The sequence below is a fragment of the Chanos chanos genome, chromosome 1, assembly GCF_902362185.1.
Source record: "Chanos chanos chromosome 1, fChaCha1.1, whole genome shotgun sequence".
Classification (NCBI taxonomy): Eukaryota; Metazoa; Chordata; class Actinopteri; order Gonorynchiformes; family Chanidae; genus Chanos; species Chanos chanos.
Genome location: NC_044495.1, coordinates 35498907 through 35517054, shown reverse-complemented (window position 1 = coordinate 35517054; position 18148 = coordinate 35498907). Strand labels below are relative to the sequence as shown.

Genomic DNA, 18148 nt, shown 5'->3' with positions numbered 1-18148 from the left:
AGATACAAACTAGGTACAGATCAAATGGTTTCACAGAAATATGATGATGTCTGCTGTCTGCATATATGTGGTGTTAGCCACTATTACGGTGATCTTATTACATCAGAATCTTAACAAGTCAGATATGCCAAAGAAAATGGTGCTAATTGGACAGTTTTATTCAAACACAGCCAACAGTCCACATAAAAGAACAAAATTAAACCATCATCCTGTTCAACAATGCCTCTGATTGAGAAGCTGTATGCTTCAAAAATACCTAGTGACATCCTAAAGTAAAAGACATCTAAAGAATTTCAAACATTTTCTTAGTGTTTAATGGGCTATAAACCACAACTTAATTTCAGCCCTGACATGACAAAACGAAAATGTTCAAAAGTAAAACTTTAAGTTCCTTCTTTGCGAAAATAGCAGGAGTAGCCCTGCTCCAAGCATGCCCAGTGCAAACCTCTTCAGCGCCCATTTCTTCCAGTTACCGTGGGAACTAGGCCGTTGGACCTGGCACGAGAACTCAGCAGGGTCCATCTAGGGGGCAGCATCACAAGATTACAGATGAGTGAGGGCACTGCTCAGTCACATCCGCTTTAAAGACAGTATAATGGGTTAACCTCCAGACTTGCCTAATCCACACTGTATTACACCAATTCTTTCCAGTTCATTTGAAACACAACCTACTCAGACAGGGCACAAGAGAAAAACAAAGGCTTAATTTTACTGAAGCAAAGGACTCTTAATACCTGCTACCAAGAGGAAGGAACGACTCATCATAAAACAAGAAAATGCCACAGTGTGATTAGCTACTTGAGTGCCCCCTCCTCCTAAAAAAGTATTTCTTAGGATCTTGAAAACTGAGAAAAAGTTTTAACCCTGAATATTAGAATATCATTTGAAAACCAATTTAGCAAGCATATGACGTATTTGGTCTACTGCGTCATTATGCCCCTAAATAAAATTTGTGTTGCTTGCACAAAACAAACTGTCTTGCTTCAGCTAGCACCTTATATTAGCTAGATGCCTGTGATAGCTAATTCAGTTCATTCAAAATCACCCACCTCAGGACCTGAACAAGAATTCTGTGGGCACTTCCTTGCACCCTTGATCTCTAATAGAGTTCAGGATATTACCTTCATCTTCATTTACTTAAGCCCCTTTCAGTGTTCAGAATCCGGAACATTGCTGGATTAACTTTTCTGGCAATGTTGGCAGATTCCCCCTTTCACACTTACACCCCATTGCCATAACCTATCTGGGACAAGCTTGTTAACACATGGCATGAAAATCCCAAAAACGCACAATGTGACTTGTAAGTTATGTGGCAGAAGACTTTATTTTGAATAAAACGGTGGGTGAACATACCCTACCATGTGTTGATGTTATTACTGATATTGTTATGTACAATGCTGGATTATCTTAAATGACTGCTTATCGCTGGTTTGCAAACTTTTACTGAACCAATTTAAATCTTCCAGCTCAACCGGCCATGAGCAAATCACAGGACCAATACGTCATCAAAGGCGTTATCCTCTTACTCAGCAATGCAACAGCTTTGTTCACACTTGAGTCTATCCAGAACATTTCAAGGTCTGGTACTGGAAAACTGCCAGATCAATTTTTCCGGCACTTCCACCCTGGCTCACTTTCACACATAACCCCGTTCCGGAAAATTGCCAGAACATTTACAAAAAAAACCAAAACAAAACTGCATGTGTGAAAGGGGTTTCAGTGATTTTGTCTAGGCACAGACAAAAGAGCAAAAAATAAGGACAAAATGTGGGCAAAACAATTCTCTGTGGATCCCTTGAAGGTCAAATGAACCTTAAGGAAATGCTTTTCTTCTCGATCCTAAACCAGCCCATCTACATTGGCTGTCAGATTCCAGTCTGACATGGAGGACACCCTGATCTCCTCTCGCCCTTCTCCCTCACCCCCTCGAGAGGCGGCTGTTCCCCCTTCAGGCTGAGTTATGGGCTGTGAGTACTTACCCCTGTCAGCCACCATCCTCTCAGTGGACTCACCAGTGAAGGGAAGAGTAGCACACAGAGGAAGAGGGGGGACTGAGTGGATGTAGACTCAACTAACCTTGCTCAGGAGTTCTTTGAGGCAGGTGACTTCTTTTTGGAGGTCCCCAGCCTGAATTACCAGTTCGGCACAGATGGCTTGAGCTTCCTTTCTAGGGTCCCGTGTCAAGACAAGCTGTGACATTGAATAAATTGTACTATTATAGAGCCTGATCACAAAATCTTCCATGAAATTAAACTGAAACTTTTTTGTGTTTTTACTCTTCCCCTCATCGTTCTCCCACAATCAATGACTATCTGAAAATATACAATATTATCCCAAAATTACAAAAGCACGTTACATATTACTACGCACTGACCACCATCTGGAAAGTCTTTTGAGAATGTCACAGTTGTCGCTTCACGGATGGGAACCTAATCCCGAAGCAATGTCAGGATACCAAACTGAACTAGAAACAGATCTGCAAAATACAGGTGTTTGGGATGACAGCACCTCGGAGGAAGTGCGGGGGAAGCGGCTGATGACGTCCTGCACCGTCTCAGTCAGGTAACAGCACTGCTGCCTCAGACTGATCAGGAAGTTGTACAGCTCCTCACTCCTGAGAAGGAACAAGTCTTTGAATAACATCTCACCTAATATTGGGGAGCTCTGCTTCAATGAAAGGAGCGTGGTGCCAAACTTCATTGCAACGACAGGAAATTACCTAAGAAGATCTGCCCTGGTGCTTCAGGGTGATTATCATAAATCATTTTTGCTTTTCATACAAAGGTTATTTACAAAGTTTCAGTGATTTCCTTTCCAAAGGGGGAAGTTAAGGTGATGTTTAAGAGGTACATATTAATCTCAAGGTTCTCCTGAGCGGTTAAAGCAAGGCAGTGTGTCTAGACAGGAAAAGAGTTGCCTGGACAAACAATACAAGACACGCAGAATAATCCAAAGCTCATGGCCACACAACATTTTCACACATGGCGCAGAAATGATTAAAGGTTTGCATTACACCTCAACAATTGCAACAGTGACATCTGTTGGTCTAGAAACTAAAATACCTAACAACTTAACAATAACATCCTCATAACTAAAAGCATAGGGGAGTTACAGCCACATAAATGTAATCACCGTTTTCATAAAACTGTGCCTAACTGTTTTCTTCATAAATAACATTAGAAATTAAAATGAAATTATAAAACAAACAGTTACGTTCTTCAATGCTGATAGGCTGTCATACTAACACATCACTGCGCTGATTTTGAGGCTACCAAAACTATTATTATCCAAATGACTTAGTTTGTCATATTTTCTATGCAATTTGGAGCAATGCACCTCATCAAAAAACTTTTAATACATTTTGATATTAACTTTTTAGTTTGCTTGCTAGTATCTAAAAGTGAGAACCGCAAAACGCTTCTTTTTTTATCTAACAACAACATATATATATTGTTTGAACCATAATCTTGTACCATATTTTTTCCATACATATGAAATGAAAATAACTTTTAATATAAAGGTGTCCCAGCTCTTCAAAATGCAGTGACACTGTATTTATGCAACAAGTCATCGAAGTGCACCCTATAGCACGCATAAAGTCACAGTTTAAAGTACTTCCAGTGAAATGTGGACGATATAGCACAGCCTCTCGTGCCTGACTGGTTCATTACCATTCTGAAATAGCTAACTAGTAATTTGTCTCAGCAAGATAATGACAGCTTCTGAGTCGCTGTCAGCATGTCATTTATCGTACAAAATATTTATTTAGCTGTGTTGTTAGTTAGCTGAGAATTGGACTGTCCTGCAAACTGTTAATAAATGACAGTGGTAAAAAAATATTGAAACTGATCAAGTCAGTTGCATGAAATGTGTCCTTGGCATTCCATGTAAAAGGATCAGCTTGTATACCATGTGAGTGTGTGTGTGTATGTGTGTGTGTGCACATTTGTGGGAGGGAAAGAGAGACAGACTCATATGCAGAATAAGTGACATTCTATAATTGTTTGTAGGTTATATACAGGCATAGCACATAGAGCTCCCTGTAGCTCAACAGAAGAGAAGAAGGTAAAGGGTGATCTAAGATCCCCTGTCAGGGAGCGAAACTGACATGGCAGGAAAGAAACAGCAATAATATTTGCTGAGGCTCAAGTCCATAAGAACAGATAAAAGGCAACTCAGGGGAGATGGCATCCTCTCCTCACCCAAACTGGTGACCGAGTACCAGACTGAACTTTGGTTATTTGATCAAGTTTCAAAAATGAATTAAAATTCAGAAAAACTGTTTTTTCACTTAACCTACGTAAGGGAAACCATTGAGGTAAAACAGCCTATTGAACCAAAAGCTTGTGTAAAAGGTATACCCTTTAACTGCTGCATGCAAATCAACTTCATTTTAATAGTTTTTTTCTTTAACAGATTTTCCATTACAGAGAGATTTTGTTTTACTAATATGAGGTATCAATTCATTCAACCCTGCATATAAAATGGAAGATGTTGACTAGAGGCTCCTTTTGATGGTTTAAAAAGACTACCCACTATTATTACTATTTTAGTCTGCTGAGACAAAACCATTCAACATTACATTTATGCTTGAAGGCTATTACACAGCATATGAGATTACACTGCTCCCCATGTTGTCTGCTGGTAGTCACCTTCATGCCTGCCTTTCTACCTACATATATATATATCCAAATAAGAGAGAAATCCTCCAAAAAAGTTAGAACTGTAATTCATGTAAATAATTTACAATTCCATCAAATCCTAAAACACAATGTCATTCCTGCGATAAAATATTTCCATTTTATATAATAAGAGTGGATTGGTTAAGCATATCAACTTCACACTTCTCCTACTTGTCAACAAGTGTGACTAAGTACTTATCGAAGCTTAAGCTATTACCTCTAAAAATGATAAACTGCCTCATTCATTTGATTCGAGCATTCTTCAAGCACTTGTGCTATCTGGGTAATGTGTCAGCCATGGTTGGGGTGAACACAGCCTCACAGTTCTGCTGATGGCACTATCTGAACAGCAGCCGTTTTCTTCTCCTCACACTCTGTCAGTGCTCCATGTAAACACTGTCAGATGCCGTGGAGTTACTATCTCCCCCAGGATGGAAAGATGGGCTTGGAGCATCGCTCTGTTAGTTTTTCTATGACCAAATGAGTGATAGGCCCTCACACCAGAGCTAAGTGCTGGTTTGGGGGAGAAGCAGTCCCAACAGGCACAGATGAGTAGATCCATCTTTTCAAATCTGGGCACTTTTTGTGGGTGGCAAAGACAGAATTCCCACAAAGCATCACAAAAATATGTATATATTTATATATCTTTTGCTTAAAAAAAGGTCAATGTTTCCATATGCATTTCTCTCTCTGTGAAACCCCTGGTGCACACTTGGGTCTGTTAAAGCGCTAGTACATAATCACTTCATCAACTGATCACAGAGCCTACTGTCAGGATCAGGAGGGCTAGGAACGGAACGACCGTGGGAAATAAGATTTTTAGATTATTTCAAGCGACAATAACTTCTTGTTGTTTTTAGTTTTTGAAGTACAGCAGTTTTAAATCTACTGACTTCCCCAAAGCTAAAAACATGCAGCAGTGTGCACCTACCCAGGTAACTTATGGACACTGGAACGATAGTGTATATGTTTATACATGTCCCATTAGCCAGGAAATTGACTCTGTCTGCCACACTACAGCGAAACTCTATATCCCTTTAATGAGTGTTTACAGTGAAGCTCTCAGGAAAGGATTTCTTAGTAGAATTTACCATCTGTAACATGGTGCCCTCACTGTACCTCCTCCAAACTGAACACGGGAATCATGGATTCGTTAGATTCATTATGTGTGGACTTGAAGTTAAACATGGTCATCTAACCTACCGCTTGCGGTCATCCGTCAGACACGGAGGACATGGAGAGATCATACTTGGTCATATCTCACCTTACAAATCATCACTAGTGCTTAAGACATTAAGACAGACTTGCATGGAAGCCCCCGTTCAGCTGAGATGTCACACTGGTTTGAGCAATAAGCCTTACTGTCTGTGACCAGACCTGCACTGTCTAGGTGCACTTCGGCCGTGAAAATCACGTAAAAGCGTGGGAACTCGTGTGGAACCGCTGCTGGTAAAACGGATGTACCAGACTGGATTATGGGAAACATTTTTGAAATAGTGCTGCCTTGCTACTCTTTAACAAAAGCAGTGTGCATATCTTACCCGGTGTCTATGTTGTCAAGTTTTGTCAAGGTTTCCAGTTCCACTTTGTCCAGGTGCATCTCCTGAACTGCACTCAATACTTTCCTCTGATCTTCTGGGTCTGTGACACCAATCTATAGACAAATGTCAGCTATTTCAAAAACTGCTAGGCTCTGCAAATGGAGCCACTTCACAATAACTTTTAATATGTATGACAAAAAAGGAATAGTAACAACAGAATAAAAACCAGATGCATCAGCACATGAAGTGTCGCACCACAAAGTGTTTCTGCTGTATGATACCGAGCCATGTGGACCCATCCATGGGACCTTGCATAATCTTCTGATGTTTCTAGAAGTTTATTTCATTTATGAGTCCATGTTTCGTACTGTTATTGATCACTATTATAACCAACTTATTTGAATAGAATGTCCCTTAACATTAGTTCTGGAATGTTTAGGGAACCTACATTCATTTATGGGAACACACTGAAATATTATCTTTGATATTAATTGGCTTTCTTCTATCTGATGGTTCCTTACTTAAGGAGCTATGAAGGGTCAAGAAAATGATGTAATAAAAATACCCAGTCACCAGCGACTTCCTAATTTCTGCTGCTAATATACTTTGAGAGGTTTCTATGGTATAACAGGACTCTATTTGAGTGTATGGTGTCGACTTCAGGTAATTTGACTGTTAACTCTGACAGCAGTTAAATTTGATCATCACTCTTTAACCTGAGAGAATACAATTCACAAACTCTGTAACATTCTACGTGTCCATCAAGTTAAAGGCTGCAAAAATTAAGGTTTAAATTGCCCTTGTGTTTAAAATGACTTTTCTTTCATAATACAGAACAGCTTGAAAGTATTAGAAGTTAATTTTCACTTTTGTGACTCTGAGGAAAATAAACTGATAAGCAAACACAGCATAATTTTCTGGTAATTCTGTGGAAAATTTACACTGATAATAAAGATTACCTATATGATAACTAATTAGAATAAAAATCATTAAGACTACAGAAAGAGTACACTGCAATATAGGGTGCATAGCTATAGTCTTGTTTCTAAAACAAGGATTAGACTGGGTTCTAGATTAACCTAGCCATTCCCTTTTCAAACTGCATTTTAGCCTAATATTAGTCTTCATCTTCATCCAGTCTCACAAAAATGAAACGTCAAAATGAAAGTACCTACAAAGGCAATCAGAAAAGGCAATGAGCTGAGCGTAAGCAAACAAAACTGGAGAAATACTGAATAAAATGGAATAAATGGAATATGGAATAAAAATAATCTGAACACACATTGTTAAAAAGCACTGTCACCTTTTCCAAGTCCTCCTTCTCCATAGTCAGAAGGTCGCTCCATGTTACATCATTTTTCTTTGAATATAAAAATAGGTCCATTTAATTCTGCTCATTATGAGTCCAGTTAAGTTAATGCATAAAGGAATAGAAGGTAACACTCACAAGAATTGTGTCAGAGAGATAATCCAGATTCAGTCCATGTAACAGCAGCTCAATATCACACAGCTTTGAAATACTGTGGAGAAAAAAAAAGTTATTTATGACTCATTATTAAAAACACAAAGGACAGACTGTAATTTAGAGGTGAGGACGTCTTTGAAGTTTAGTACTTCAGTCATGTGCAATACTATAATACTTTAACCATGCATATCTGAATGAGTGTTGTGGAAAGTGAATCTTATCTGTGTAACAAATAGTTAAAGATGGCTTTCCTGTGTGAAAACTGTGCAAATATGTTTATGACTTTTTTTTTTTAATTCAATATCCTTTGGAGAAAAAGGAACTGTCATTTTTGACAGTTTGACTGAGTTTCTGCATGTCTATTTCTCATTAGGAACACTGTAGCTTTTTATTAATGCATCACACATCTTTGATATCCTTTAAATGTGGTACTGAACATAAATATCTAGCCTAAATAGTATGCTTTTTACAAGGAAACAAAATTGAACTCTCAAAAATATAAAACTTCAAAAATACAATTCTACACTTTACAAAAATCTCCTTGACACTGTTCTACCGACTCCTTCAGACAACAAGAGAAAGGAATCAAAGCAGATTTGGACTTTTCGTGTAGTTCAGTAGCTGGCTTCCAGGGGAAAGTCACAATGTTGTTGAAAGTATTACTGAAGAGACAAGGGAAATACCTCTCTATATGTGTTCCCTCAAGCAGTGAGATGACAATGTGCTCTTTAAGGTCTTAGGGTCTGTAGGATGAGACATTAAACCAGGGTCCTGAACCCTGGTGAAAGTTAAAACATCTTCCGGGTGACCCTGAACCCTAGTGCTCAGGGCTGAAGCCTCAACACGGTCCTCTTTAACATAGTTTCCCAGTCTTGGAATAACTGTTCCTCAGCCATCTGTCAAACCACTCGTGCGAGAAGTGCTGATGCACATACTAACAAGTGCTAAGTCTCCTCACTTCATGTTAACCTCTGTGGTTTTGAGAATAAAAGTGTTATATAAATGTAATTATTTGTTCATTTAAGATTTCAGTCCAACATCGAAAGCCAATTATAAAGCTAATTCAAAACCTTAAAACCAAAATATGCTCCAGATGCCTCTTCCTATGCGAGGGTCTGATTAAGATATGGGCAGAACAAAAAGGCCAGAAAATGTCTCTCTTACAAATTTTTAAAAATACTGAACAAATTTATTCAAGTCAATGCAAAGTTTAGATATATTTAAGGTTGCATATCTTCTCATGCTCCATTTTCCCATCCTCCAGAAGAAGCCATTTGAATTCCTCCAAATTATGGGGGTTCCATAAAAGTGCACCCTTCCAAATTTTTCAAAACTTGACTCATATACTCTCCTATTTTTTCCCAGCAGGGAACACCAACGTTAGCACCCTGAAACCCTGCTACAGGCAATGGAATGCATCAAAATGTTATCCTGAGGGGAAAAGATGAAAAAATGACCAACCTTTCCATTAAGACCTGAGGATGAATTGGAACGTGGATGAATTTCAAGTGTACATTTTGTGATTTGGATTAAAACAAATTAAACCACACAAATAGGAATAAGGTAGACTTTAAAACAAAGCTAGGGTGTATTTTAGAGTTACTTATCTATAGGACACGGTTAATATCACGCCTTAATTTTCAGCAAAATGAAATATTTGAAAACTGTTATCTATAAGCGACAATTTTTGGAACTATTCACAAGACAGTCATAACAACGTTTCAACAAAATGTTGTAAATGCTCAATATTAAATAGAGCAAAAACTGCATAATGAGCTCAGTGTTTCAGTTTTCCAAAAACTACATAACATGTTAGGTTATTTTAGTTAACATGAAGCATATATGGTTGACTCCCAACTTATACTGAATTTCTTTTACTGCAAGATCATTCCTATCCTGATACAAAGTTGTATTGATAATCTTGTTTTGTCAAGCTGATAGAAAAACAGAAAATGTGCATTTTTCAAACAAGCCGCTAAGTTCAACATTAGACCAGATACAAATGCAAGAATGTTGAAGAAAAATAGGGGTGGACTTCAAGTAACTCAAAAGCCCCTATAATGTAGTTGTATAGTTCTAATTGTATTGTAGCTATATATTTCTCTGTGTTCTACATTGTACTGTCAGTGTAGAACACATACGATACATTGTTATAAGTACGTTGTCAGTTTGGTCCAGGTCTGTGCTAGGACTGGTAGACATGATCTATAAATAACATTGTGATATTTTTAGGCTATATCGCGATACACAATATATATATTGATATTTTGAAATCTCCTCTAAAGCACTTCATAAATGCTCGATTTAACCCTCTGATGCATATAGTCACACCAGTATGATGATTCTAGTAGTCCCTGCAACATACGCATTAAAACATTCTTGTTTATATTCATTAGTGGTTTCTATTGGAACAATTTTAAACTTGCATGCAAACGGGGGAAATCACAACCATGTTAAATTTTACAAAGCAATATTTACTTAAACCAGGCAATTGCACACATTGGCGTTTAACATCTTCCTTGCGATACCCAAACCACTGCCAGACAGTGGATCCAGTGCCGTGTCTTTTCGGAACCAATTCGTCCGCCTCCATCTTCTATCGCTGTTTCCGAACTCAACAAGTACAAACTCGCTTTGGCACTTCTTTTGCTCTCTCCAGGCTCTTTCCCTGTTCCCTCCCGATACAAAAACACACGTCTCACCTATATACTTCACACACATGGTTAAAGTCTGCATGTGAGGGGTTTTTTTTTTTGTGTCTGTGAGAGGGAGAGAGCCATAGGAGAGAGTGAGAGAAGTGAAACGTCAAAGCAAGTCTCATGCTAGCAGCTTAAAAAAAATTATGTGAAAATGTGTACTCGATGTTCGCGATATAGTCATTTACTACATCCCACGTAGAGCATGCCACACTACATCGAGTATATTTGAAATATCGTCCACCCCTAGCCTGTGTTATAAACTATCTGTCACACCAATGTAACTGCTTCCACAGCAAGCTATGCAAGGTACTCCACAGTACTTTGGTTTCCTCATAAAGTTCACTGTTATGTTACAGCCACAAGGGGGCAGCAGTGCCACACATATTACATCCCCACAGGGTGAACCAACCGGGATCCTATTTTATGGCTCTTCAGGTGTGCTCTCTGCCCGAGTTCTTCCCTGCACTGAAGCTACTCTAAATAAGGACCAGGCCGAGGAAATGTATGACTCACTCTAGTGATCAAATTCTTGAGAAAAGTAGTTCTGAGGGAGGCAAAGCACCAAAGCGTCTACACAGGATGCTAATTAAGGGCTCACCTGTCCTTGGAGGCTGTTTGTGGATTCCTTTTGAAAAACTTGGACAGAGCCTCGGTTTTGGACAGCACGTCACCGTTATTCACAGTGTCTCTTGGGGAGGCAAGAATCCTGGATATCTGCATGAGTGGATCATTTTGCATCAGCACTGGCCCAAACTACACACAGGATGATCCTCACACCATCAAACTCACAGCACTTGTCTCCCCTCCCAGAGCTTAAAGACAATCACTAACTGATATTAACCATCTGTTATAACATAATTCTCTACATCTACCTACAAACACATGTCAAATGTAAGTACAAGTCCAGCTATGTATGAAAGTATGTATTCTCAGCACTCACACAAGTTTTGACAAAATTGAAGAAATCACAATTCAAATTAAGTGAATTTGATGCTGGTTAAATTCTGATCACTTGTGCAAAAGCATGGATAGAGGTCAACTCACCTCAGGTTTTTTGAAAGCGAGGTCAGCTGCTGTTTTCCCTGCTTTGGTTTTGACGGATTTATCAGCTCCAAGCTGAAGAAGTTTTAAAACAGCCTTTTCATGTCCATACTGCACAGCTATAGTGAGTGCCTAGTTTAACAGAGAGGAGTCAGAGGGTTCGCACAGCACACTCACGACGCGCAAAGATGTTAAGCTAATGCTTTGTTAAAGCTTTCTTCACAAAATTTGGTTTCATGGACACACTATAATACTGTACAGAAATTCAGTTACATGAATTAACTTGGACACAGTCTCTGTAGTTTTGTGGTCCTGAGTATGGACTTCATCTAAGAGACGTCAGTACCTGAACTACAAACACTTGCTCATCTCACCGTGTGGCCTCTGACATCCTGGGCATTGACTTCTGCTCCATGAGACACCAACAGATTGATGACATGTGTATACCCGTCCCTGGCAGCCAGCATCACGCAGGTCATGTGGGAACTGTCCACAAAAACAGAACAGTGCACAGTACATAAGAAGAGCTGTTAAGTGTGAAACAGCCTTGTACTATATACAATAGTGTTTCTAGTACAGTACTGTGTCTTCATCTGTTATTCCAATTTGTGGCCCTGCTCTCCTCATGTGAGATGTCTAGAGAGGTTACTTAAATAACTGATAAACCATTCACTAAAACTGTAAAAGGTATACACATTTTTACCATTAACTTGTACCAGCTTAACTGTATACAAAAGACCTTATATTATTTCCGTTAGTAAATCACACAGATTAGGATATTACGTAAATTAAAGGTCATCAACAGATCTCAAACCCATCGAGTAATGACAGTTAAATTTCCAACAGGCAGTACAAATGTCTCTGTATAACTGATGGTTGGTACACAGAGGACAAGGGTCAAACTCTAAGAGAATTTTAAGTTATAATTCTACATGATATTTAACCAACTAGTCATTCATTATCTGGTATTTCATTAATCATAACAATGTGGCATTTTTTATGTGAAAATCTGCATGATGCTGTGTGGTTGTTTAAACTGAATCAAGTTTAAAACCACAGATCAAGCCAAATCGTGAGCTTACTTAACTTGCTGCTATGAGTCAGTCCCGGGGAAAACAGTTTCGACAAAGGAAAGTAATTGTTTTGGTTTTTTTAAGCTCAATAGACAAATAAAACAATTACATGAGTAAAATCGCCATAAAAACATTATTTTATCTCAGGAACAACTCTTCAAAACACCGTGCCCCAAGGTGGACCAATGGGATTGGGTTATGTGCTTGTGTGGGAAAGTACTTGGATCATTAATCAAGGAGAAGTGACAGTTCTCAGAGAGTCAGATCTGGGTGGCCAGAGTGCAGATGACGCACACCATCAACCTCAGGTGAGACAAGACGACATTATTTCTCTGCCTGACACAATCAGGTAGCCAGTCACACAATTCCTCTTTGCTGACAACAGAAGTGACAAATGTGCCATGTTTCAAATAGAGACCTTTTCTCTTTTTCCCAGGATGGCCTTCAATCTGACTGGGAGGACTGTGGAGGGGGGGGGGGGGCAAATCAGGAAGTTGACTAAAGAGATTAAAGCAAACACTGAACTGACGTACCCTGACACGTACGACAACTTCAAGGCAACATAAAATAATGAGTTACGACAAGTTGTAAATACAACCAATAGATTCTTCTAATTTATGTCAAAAGACACAGCCCATTTCAATCTTTTCGGTCATTCTTAACAAGGAAAACAACGCCTTATCAGTATAAATCCTGTAACAAACTGTAGTTAGCTGACACTCTTCCTGCTGCACCATCACAAGAAAAGACAATTGCACAGATACAAAGATACAAAGAGCTTTAACTCCTCACTGCTGATGAGCGGTCCGTGTTTTCCAAAGGGCACACATATGGTCCTGTGTGCCTCCTTCTGACTGTGAATTGTGCAGCATATCTGTATTCTTCCAAGCATATTTGTTTACAGAAAGATTTGGGAACATGCAGCTGGTGTAAATTGGCCAGCTAAATACACACATTCAAAAGAGGTGAGGGAGGGGGAGGAAGAGGGGTATCCATGCCTGGCCAGCCCATCATCATTTGCCCATATCCCCCTGTGTCTTGTTAGTGTTCCTCAAATATTTTGTCTGGAGAGGAAACAATCAATTTCGTACAAATGTTTCGTAGGGCCGAATGAACAACATTCGCGTTGGGGTTGAAGGAACTCGTGTTTACAGCAGAGCAAGCAAGCAAGCAACTGTCATCAAAAATCCCCATAGGATATGCCATATGCCTGTGATAATTTTTCCAGAGAGAGAAGAGAAGAGGGGGGAAAAAGAAGAAGAAGAAGAAGAAGAAGAAGAAGAAGAAAAGATATGGGCTACTCAGTTTGGCTGATGATGCAGATGTGCTTGGCCCATGTCAGTGCTTTCTGGTAGCAAAGAACACATGTTTGTTGTTTGTGTGTCTGAGGTGGGTCTGTGTACATGTATGGAGATAATAAAACAGGATGTTACTGTGTAGAAAGGATACAACTTAGATGAAGGTGCTGGAGTCAGGGACACATGGTGCATTCACACTGGCAACAGACAACCACGAAACGCCTTTATCCGAGATGGCTTAAAGTTGAAAAGTAAAAAAAAAAAAACCTGACTGCAAAGGTTTTCCACACAGAAGCCTACATTCTTACCGATCGTACGCGTTTGGATCTGCATTGCGGGTCAGTAGCAGTTCAACACACTTGCTGATCTTCTCTTCGGTGGCAGACACAGCTGTGCAGGCAGCCATCAGCACAGTGTAGTGATCTGTGTGTGGAAGGGTTTCAAATGAGACCGTACTATGCTGACCAGAGCAAGTACAGGTATTAGATAAAGGCAATGACTGACAATGTATTGGACTCCAGGCAATGGGAGTGCTAATACCACAGTTACCTTGAGTGTAAGGAAATTTTCCAACACACGAGAAATGTCAAATTATTCTCTTGAAAGTTTCACAAAAAAAAAAAAAAGGTTCTCTTGTTGGAGTGCGCACACACACTCCAGTAAGCCTGTGACCTTCTTGTCCTACAAAAACACAACAGAGTGTGCAAGGTAGGTCTTAGGTCTTGTAACTATACAACACATACAGTACAGGTGTCAGTGTGACACCAATAGTGCTACGGGTAGTTAAGTCACAGTGCAGGTGGAGTTCAGGACTGAGAGAAGAGGCATGTGCATTCACATATTCTTGCGTTTCTGTATTCTGATTTATTAATTTACCCATTAGCTTAAACATTGACTGATCTGTTCTTTTATTTTTGCATTTATTCTATGCTTGCCTTGTGCTGTTTGCACAGATTCCACCACTGACTACTGCATTGGTCCTATAGGTGACGATAATTATTAGCTGATCCAGACTACAGTGGTTGCCACTGACTTTTGAAGTAAGCAATTAAATGCATGAATGAATATATACTTTAAAAAAACACGAATGCAGAAATAAACTTGCAAATTAAAAAAAAGAACTGAGAAAATATAATTAAATTTGTTATTTTTCATTTTACATTCATTTTTATTTAATGTATATATTTGTTGACATCTCACTCATTAATTAGTGAATTGTAATGATTAATCCATATGAACAACCAACCACCCCTGGCTCCATGGTGCTGATAACAAACACTAAGGATGGTACATCATTTGGGGCAAAACTAAAGTACTCTCCAGCTGGCAAGACTCTCAAATTTATACCCTACATTTCTGAACAAGTCTGCATGGGATGTGGCAGCACTGAAAGTAATATGATGTGGGCAATAGATGAACATTACAAGACACCACTGTGGCTCAACTGTGAGAAAGCTACAAACTTGTAGCTCAAACATGTAAAATGGCATTTGAAAGCTCAAACTGATCTTAGGCTTTGGCCTGACCTTGTTATTTGACAGACATGTTCTCTTGAGCAGTATTACATAATGAAAGGGCCATTTAACCTGTTATTATTAATCCAATCAAGGCGCCTGAGTTTATCAATGCCAATGCTAACTATGGGTTAATCTCTGATGATTTTTACAAGTCTGTTTTTCCAAACCTAAAGCCTAAACTATGACCCTGTCACAATACATCTACTGACAACATTCCACTTTGTACCAAATGAACAGTGATAGAATTGATCCAACCAAGCTCCAGTTCTCCAGTTAGCTACCACAGTGTTGTACATGATGGTGTCCTTGCTGTGTGGAGGTGTTATTGAATTATATGGTATTACCTTTTCTTTGTTTGTTTGTTTGTTTGTTTTTTCGCTCCAGATGGGACTGAAGTGGAGTTTAGACTACAGAAGCAGGTCCGTTTAGGGGTAGGATGCAAGCACAGGTTGTTTGTGTCTGCGGTGGACCAGGAAAATAAACAGGACTCTCATGTTGAACTGACTGAATGACGACAGCAGCCTGCTCCGTGTGCCGGCTTTATCAGACACTTCGGCATTCTTCTTGCTCTCTCAGCGGAACACAAAGAAGGAAGAGGCAGACGCTTTCCCATTTAATTACTTCCTTCCAAAGCCTGCAGCTCCAGTCACCCCCCCCCCCCCCCCCCCCAATCCGATAACATGATGGAATTCTCCAAATTACTTCATTCGTTGCACTGCTAACATCCTAGTTCACTTGGACCAACAGATGCGTTCAATTTTTTAGAGAAACAGAGTAAACTAAAAACACACCACCAGATTAATTGAATATTTTGCCATATTTCCCCTTTTGCGTCACAACCATTAAGTAATGTCAGGTGAAGTACGCTGAAGCATATTTTAATTGGTTGACCTCCTTGGCCATGTGTGAGCTACAATTAAAAAAACGTGCAAGGCAGGACCCTATTTCAAATGTAGCACATAGTCATGAAAAGCAAACATGTTCCTTGTAGGATTAAGTCTAGCTGTGCACTTTTTTTATTCAACTTTGCAAGATCCCTTCCTTGTGGTTGTGGTAAAATCCCATTATCTTCAATAACTCTAAAAGCCTGGAGTCACAGGAAGGTCACTTGACTTGATGCCAGAATCACAGTTCCCTCTTTCATATCCTCACAATTGTGTCTTGACAGCCTAGTACACAAAGTTTCTAATGGAGATAAAAAAAACAAATCTAAAGTATAAAACGTTGAGATTAAACTGGTGGAGAGAAAGCACAATTTAAAGTTTCTTTTGAAACTCACAGGAAAATAGCTACAATAAAAGCCTGAAAAATGACATAACCAGATATGCTGGAATGAACTGGTAAAACTCAGAGTAAAGGAGTTTAAAATAATATTGCAAATTAATTTCATTTATGGCTCATTCATGTTCTGTCCAAGTAACTGCACCCATCGGATTTGAGAAGGCGAGGGTTCGTAAATGTAGATGCGTCAGACTTTACCTCTGCTGAAGTTTGCATTTGCACCACGGTCTAGTAGCAGTTTCGCCAAGTCACAGTGGGCCACATGAACAGCACACATCAGTGGTGTCCATTCAAAGCTCAAACGCGTCTCCACATCCATGCCTGCTAAATATGTCAATGACACTGGGCACGTAAACACATGCATGATATAAAAATTCATACATTCTTATCTTTCTTAAGATGCACAAATGGCACCAAATCAGAGGCTTTTCAGTCAGTATTAATTATTTTCACGCAATAATGCAGTCCTCCTCCACCTATTTTTTTAACCATAAGACTCATTTCCGTTATCGGACGCATATGGCAGATCCAAAAATCACTTGTCTTTCCTTGACTGCCATGTAGGCCATCTTGCAATTCTTGACACTCAAACTGTGCTACTGGCATCAGACTGTAACTTTAACATACCACTGTCCAACAGCTGCTGCACTGTCTGGACATCTCCAACGTTAATGGCTCTCTTCAACGTAGACACACTGTCCTCATTATTACCGGGAACGGACGAGTCTGTAATCTGAAAGAAGGAAAGAAAACATGGTGAATCGCTAAAAGTTGAATCCTGAACTAATATGATAGATTAATAACTGACCATATAATGAACTGCATGTTTACTAACACAACATGAAAACATATGTTTCCAGCACATTTCTTGTACCGCACAGGTCTTCGGTTTTCACATTCACTTTAATGACTAAAGCCTCGCTAACTGCTTCCGAACATGATGGATTCCGTCTGTTTCTGCCTACAGCACGTCAACATCATCAAAATTTCGGATGCTGACAAACGAAACTGTCAAAACGGTGACACACACGTGTTAGCTGCATTGCACAGACCTAGTTGCAAAGCAGCTAACGCAAACGAAATAGCAAAAGACCAAACTCGATTTAAATAAAAACACATAGTAGTGTAGGGATTACCTCAGAGTCAGGGCTTCCCTTATTACAGGCATATCCAATGTCCCATTCATTGCTGCTATCATCACTTTCATCTCCAGCAGGAAAGGCACATTCAATACCGTTCGACATGATCAACAGCGTAAAATATCAAAACAACGCGGGAAGTAACTGCTGACGTCATGAGATAACAGACGAAACACGGACTATGTCGAATCGGCGACAAATTTTAGACTCTACGTTTTTAATCAGTCACTCACTCAATCAACAGAGTGGGCCCAAGTATACGTTACGCTGAAGCTGTCAAGTATTTAATTGTTCAATAAAAATTAAACTAGGGTACCTTACGCTTAAATGTGCTTATTTACGCTTTTTATTTCTTTAAGAAAAACGTGATACATTTTATACAATTTATTATCTGCCTACGATAAATGGTAAT

At 39.3% G+C, this 18148-nt stretch overlaps 1 protein-coding gene across 1 annotated transcript; it reads right to left on the bottom strand.

The window, feature by feature from the left end:
• Nucleotides 1-369: 369 nt before the first annotated feature.
• Nucleotides 370-17841, bottom strand: asz1 (ankyrin repeat, SAM and basic leucine zipper domain containing 1). The gene is made up of 13 exons (XM_030785286.1): nt 17734-17841; nt 17225-17330; nt 16796-16918; nt 14108-14222; nt 11803-11914; nt 11432-11560; nt 10986-11101; nt 7671-7743; nt 7527-7583; nt 6224-6336; nt 2509-2614; nt 2077-2190; nt 370-522 (listed from the first exon to the last, which is right to left on the bottom strand). The coding sequence occupies exons 1-13, from the start codon at nt 17839-17841 to the stop codon at nt 370-372; spliced, it is 1425 nt and encodes a 474-aa protein (XP_030641146.1).
• Between the last annotated feature and the right edge of the window lie 307 nt (nt 17842-18148).